The sequence below is a fragment of the Megalobrama amblycephala genome, linkage group LG20, assembly GCF_018812025.1.
Source record: "Megalobrama amblycephala isolate DHTTF-2021 linkage group LG20, ASM1881202v1, whole genome shotgun sequence".
NCBI classification, from domain to species: Eukaryota; Metazoa; Chordata; class Actinopteri; order Cypriniformes; family Xenocyprididae; genus Megalobrama; species Megalobrama amblycephala.
In genome coordinates this window covers 1,170,001-1,175,494 of record NC_063063.1, presented here as the reverse complement: position 1 = coordinate 1,175,494, position 5,494 = coordinate 1,170,001, and the positions used below count along the sequence as shown (strand labels likewise).

General features: G+C 36.8%; 1 protein-coding gene across 2 annotated transcripts in view; it reads right to left on the bottom strand.

The window, feature by feature from the left end:
* Positions 1–2,312: 2,312 nt before the first annotated feature.
* The window catches only part of dhrs7cb (dehydrogenase/reductase (SDR family) member 7Cb), an 11,779-nt gene continuing 8,597 nt past the window's right edge, over positions 2,313–5,494 (bottom strand). For both annotated transcript variants that reach the window (XM_048171227.1, XM_048171228.1), the window contains exon 7: positions 2,313–3,292. In XM_048171227.1, coding sequence (XP_048027184.1) covers positions 3,081–3,292 — 212 coding nt within the window. In that variant the 3' untranslated portion in view covers positions 2,313–3,080. The remainder of the gene's footprint in view (positions 3,293–5,494) is intronic.

The following is a 5,494-nucleotide window of genomic DNA, read 5'->3' as shown; positions in this document are numbered from 1 at the left end:
ACATTTTTGTCACTTTTCAGACACTTTGGAGTTTTTTTCTTCTCTGAGCTGAATGTTAATGTTCACACTGAAGGTGCTGGTAAATTACCATGATTCATTCAGCTGTCAGTTTGCAGTCGGTATGAAAGCAGGGTCAAATCCCCGTGGGCTGAGTGACCTGTCGGATAAAGATTCGCGGAGGCCAGCTGGACTTTAACTTGGTGTCAAGGACCCTTCTCATCGAGGAATTTACATAACAACATAACAGACTGTATTCATTAGAATCTCGCGGCGTGTGAGTGACGTGTGTGCCGTCAGGCGTCTGAGCCCGAGGCTCTGTGAAGAGACTTCACTCGCTATCAGTGTTTTACCATCATCTTTCATGCAGGATTACAGGCTGCCATTAGAAATGCTGCAGCTCAGCTGTATGTTACTCATGTTTAACAGATTCCTCTCGCAGCAGAAACACAGAAACACACACAGATGAGAACTGAAACATTCATCATTAGTAACTGCTCACAACCCTGAAACACATTCAACACTCCAGAATCTGCATGAACCCAACGAACAAAAATATGTTCTAAAAACATGTTCTGGATGTTCTCTGAACGTTAAAAACATCCAGTTTTTTAAATGTTTAACATGTTTTTTTCTTGGTTATGTGAACGTTAAGGGAACATTCCATTTTATCATTCTTCAAAAGTAACATGTAAATGTTGCTTTTGAATGTTCTGAAACAAGTAGTAACATTTAAAAAACATTAAACGAACCTCCAACTAAAACTTTTCAGAAATTATCCATGAACATAACACTATTAAACACCAGATAACTTTGCACAAACGTTCCATTAACGTTACTGGATAACTTTAAGAGAACCTTGCCAGAACGTTCCGAGGTTCTCTTGAAGTTATAAACAAATGTTCTTCAAGTAACATGAAATAAATATTTGTTTAAAGTTATCTGCACTTTAATAATGTTCTCAAAAGTTAGCACAAAAACATTATTTATACATAAACACTGTAAATCATATTTTCATGATTTGTTATCAATACATTTTTTCTTCTGTCAAATCAACTTAAATTATTAATGTGGTTCAGATAACAATATTTTGAGTTTCTGTTGATTAAACCAATCGCCTTCATTGTATTAACTCAAATTTTTAATTTCAATGAACTCAAAATTTGAAGGTAACCAGAAAACATACTTTTTAAAGTTAAACCAACAATTCTTTTTTACAGTGTAGTTTTTTTAGTTGGACATTCATCTAACGTTTTTTAAATGTTACTAATTGTTTCAGAACATTCAGAGAACATTCAAAAGTAACGTTCACATAACGTTTGAGGAATGATTAAATGGAATGTTCCCTTAACGTTCTCACAACCAAGAAAAAAACTTTTTCAAAACATTAAAAAAACTGGATGTTTTGAACATTCAGAGAACATTTAAAAATAACATTTTCATAGCTTAATGGGAACGTTGGCAAAACGTCATTAGAACAAGTTTTTGTTAGTTGTGTAAGGGGCAAGTTGTCACACTTTTTACTCTTGTGAATATTTCCTTTTATGTTTGAAAGGTAATTTCTGTATAGACACATACATTAAGGTCTTGTCTACCAAAAAGCATTTGTATATTTGCACCGTTATTTCTCAGAATAAGAGATACTGTTTATTCTTTTGTGACAACATGCCCCAATAGCACTGCATGTTATCACCTGCCATTAAATGGACTATTAAAGGCTTCTCGACTATCTCAGTAAATCTGTTTGAAAATTTTGAAAAGCATTACTTTAGCCATTAACAATTTTCTCATTCAAACAAAACTTAAATAGTAGTTTCAGTTGACTATTAAATAATAATACAAACCTTGTGTGTATATGTGTGTGTCCCTTACGTATGGCAATAACACATGAACATTGTAGTTTAATTATATAATGGACATCTATTACATGTATTATTCATATGCTTTATGAAAGCTTGACACAATGAATTACAGTACGCCTCATCAAGCACATGTTTGCACTGTATGTGTCTGTGTTGTATGGCTGTATGTCATTCATCTGCATGTCTTCGGCTTGAGGTTACTGCCATCTTCAGGTGCAACAGTGCTGGTGTTTTACTCAGATGTGGCCTCTAGGTGCTGATAGTGAGTCCTTCATAGAATTTATGAATTCAGCTTGATTGGGACACTTTTTGCCATTGAGATGAATGAGGAAAAGTGCCTCTGAATTCATGTCGCTTGATTTTAAGTTTGGCATTACATTAAAAGTTTAAAGCATTCAAGATAAGGTCGTTGAGTTATCTGGTCTATCACTGAAATAATGTCTAATAACAACATTCAAAGGAGTCACAGCACAAGCTTTATTGTTTAAATCTGTATTTTGATTAAAGATCATTTCAAGGGAAGAACGTTGCATTAAATGCCCAGATTTAAAAAAGCATCTCATTCCTAAACAGGTCTAAAAAAAATAAAAATAAACCAAAAATAAAAGCTTTTTAAGGTGAGACACTATAATCAAAACAGTTTTGAGGTCTTCCATTACATCTTCTTTCTACGAGTGGAAATTAAACATCCAAAATGCACATTTAAGTGTTTCTTTTCTTGCACTTTCTGTAGATTTCAATCTTTAAAGAAGTCAGAAATCTCCACTTCAGCAGCTTCACACACACCAAACTTTACAGTTTTATTCATATCTATATTCTGAAGGTTTGTTCATACATCATTCATCTGATTTATTCAACATTTTACTCCTGAAACATGGTGAAAATGCAGTTTTTGACTTCTGTTGACAGTGATAAAAAGAGAAAAACGTATGTTGACAGAATTCAAACAAGAATTATGAATCTGGCTTTTTCCAGTGTTCAGATTTCTGTTCTGGAAATTAATGCAAATGAGTGCATATACAATTAGATCTCATTTGCATATTTAAACATAACATTTACAGAAACTTGTGATACAGAACACTGTGTTTAATCACCTGTGGAAGTATATGGTGAGATCTATTATTTAAATCTTTACCCTATTCACCTGAAGTGCCATGCTTTATTTATTTTAACTTGAGAAGATCCTCCCTGTCGAGGACACTCTTTCATTGACTTCTCTGTCTACTTCAGCTGCTCGGTCATGGCTCCGTCCTTCACGCCAGCGGCCACCACAGCGAAGAAGCAGCTGGGCAGCAGCGCACGGATGTAGAGGGCGATCCACGGGACGGGGTGGGCGAGCAGCACCTCTCGGTTCTGCCTGTTCACCGTTCTCACGATCTCATGGGCCAGACTGTCGGGACTCACGCCGTGAGTGTTCAGCATGCTGGAGATGTCTGAAACCAGATCAGAGTCAGTGAGAAGCCTTATTATTTAATGTCTCCATGCCTAACAAAACATGTTCTAAAAACCTTTTGTTAATGTTCCCGTTAAGTTATGGAATTCGGAATGTTCCCTGAACGTTCAAAACATTTTTTTTACTTGGTTATATGAACATTCCATTTTATCATTCTTTAATGGAAACGTTACTTTTGAATGTTCGCTGAACACTAATAATGCTGGGTTAAAAACAACCCAAGTTGGGTTGAAAATGGACAAACCCAGCAGTTGGGTTAAATGTTTTATTTAACCCAACTATTGTTTAAAACATACTGTATGTCTGGCTTAAAATGAACCTAAAATATGTTGGAAATTAAAAATCAGACACATAATTTCTAGAGGCAACAATAATAATCAAAATGTGAATATTTATTAATAAGCAATTTAATGAATGTTTATTGCTTAATTATTATTCAATATATTTTGGGTTAATTTTAAGCAAGAAATACACTAATTTTTAAACAATAGTTGAGTTAAATAAAACTACCAGGCAGGTTGGGCAAACATTTAACCCAATCGCTGGGTTAAAACAACTCAGTCGCTGTTTTAAAACAACCCAGTCGCTGGGTTAAAGCAACCCAATCTCTGGGTTAAAGCAACCCAATCGCTGGGTTAAAACAACCCAATCGCTGAGTTAAAACAACCCAATTGCTGGGTTAAAACAACTCAATCGCTGAGTTAAAACAACCCAATTGCTGGGTTAAAACAACTCAGTCGCTGTTTTAAAACAACCCAGTCGCTGGGTTAAAGCAACCCAATCGCTGAGTTAAAACAACCCAATTGCTGGGTTAAAACAACTCAGTCGCTGTTTTAAAACAACCCAATCGCTGGGTTAAAACAACCCAATTGCTGGGTTAAAACAACTCAGTCGCTGTTTTAAAACAACCCAGTCGCTGGGTTAAAGCAACCCAATCGCTGAGTTAAAACAACCCAATTGCTGGGTTAAAACAACTCAGTCGCTGTTTTATAACAACCCAATCGCTGAGTTAAAACAACCCAATTGCTGGGTTAAAACAACTTAATCGCTGAGTTAAAACAACCCAATTGCTGGGTTAAAACAACTCAGTCGCTGTTTTAAAACAACCCAGTCGCTGGGTTAAAGCAACCCAATCGCTGAGTTAAAACAACCCAATTGCTGGGTTAAAACAACTCAGTCGCTGTTTTATAACAACCCAATCGCTGAGTTAAAACAACCCAATTGCTGGGTTAAAACAACTTAATCGCTGAGTTAAAACAACCCAATTGCTGGGTTAAAACAACTCAGTCGCTGTTTTAAAACAACCCAGTCGCTGGGTTAAAACAACCCAATCGCTGGGTTAAAACAACCCAATCGCTGAGTTAAAACAACCCAATTGCTGGGTTAAAACAACTCAGTCGCTGTTTTAAAACAACCCAATCGCTGGGTTAAAACAACTCAATCGCTGAGTTAAAACAACCCAATTGCTGGGTTAAAACAACTCAATCGCTGAGTTAAAACAACCCAATTGCTGGGTTAAAACAACTCAGTCGCTGTTTTAAAACAACCCAGTCGCTGGGTTAAAGCAACCCAATCTCTGGGTTAAAGCAACCCAATCGCTGGGTTAAAGCAACCCAATCGCTGGGTTAAAACAACCCAATCGCTGTTTTAAAACAACCCAATCACTGGGTTAAAACAACCCAATCGCTGGGTTAAAACAACTCAGTCGCTGTTTTAAAACAACCCAGTCGCTGGGTTAAAGCAACCCAATCTCTGGGTTAAAGCAACCCAATCGCTGGGTTAAAACAACCCAATCGCTGAGTTAAAACAACCCAATTGCTGGGTTAAAACAACTCAGTCGCTGTTTTAAAACAACCCAATTGCTGGGTTAAAACAACTCAATCGCTGAGTTAAAACAACCCAATTGCTGGGTTAAAGCAACCCAATCTCTGGGTTAAAGCAACCCAATCGCTGGGTTAAAACAACCCAATTGCTGGGTTAAAACAACTCAGTCGCTGTTTTAAAACAACCCAATTGCTGGGTTAAAACAACTCAATCGCTGAGTTAAAACAACCCAATTGCTGGGTTAAAGCAACCCAATCTCTGGGTTAAAGCAACCCAATTGCTGGGTTAAAACAACTCAGTCGCTGTTTTAAAACAACCCAGTCGCTGGGTTAAAGCAACCCAATCTCTGGGTTAAAGC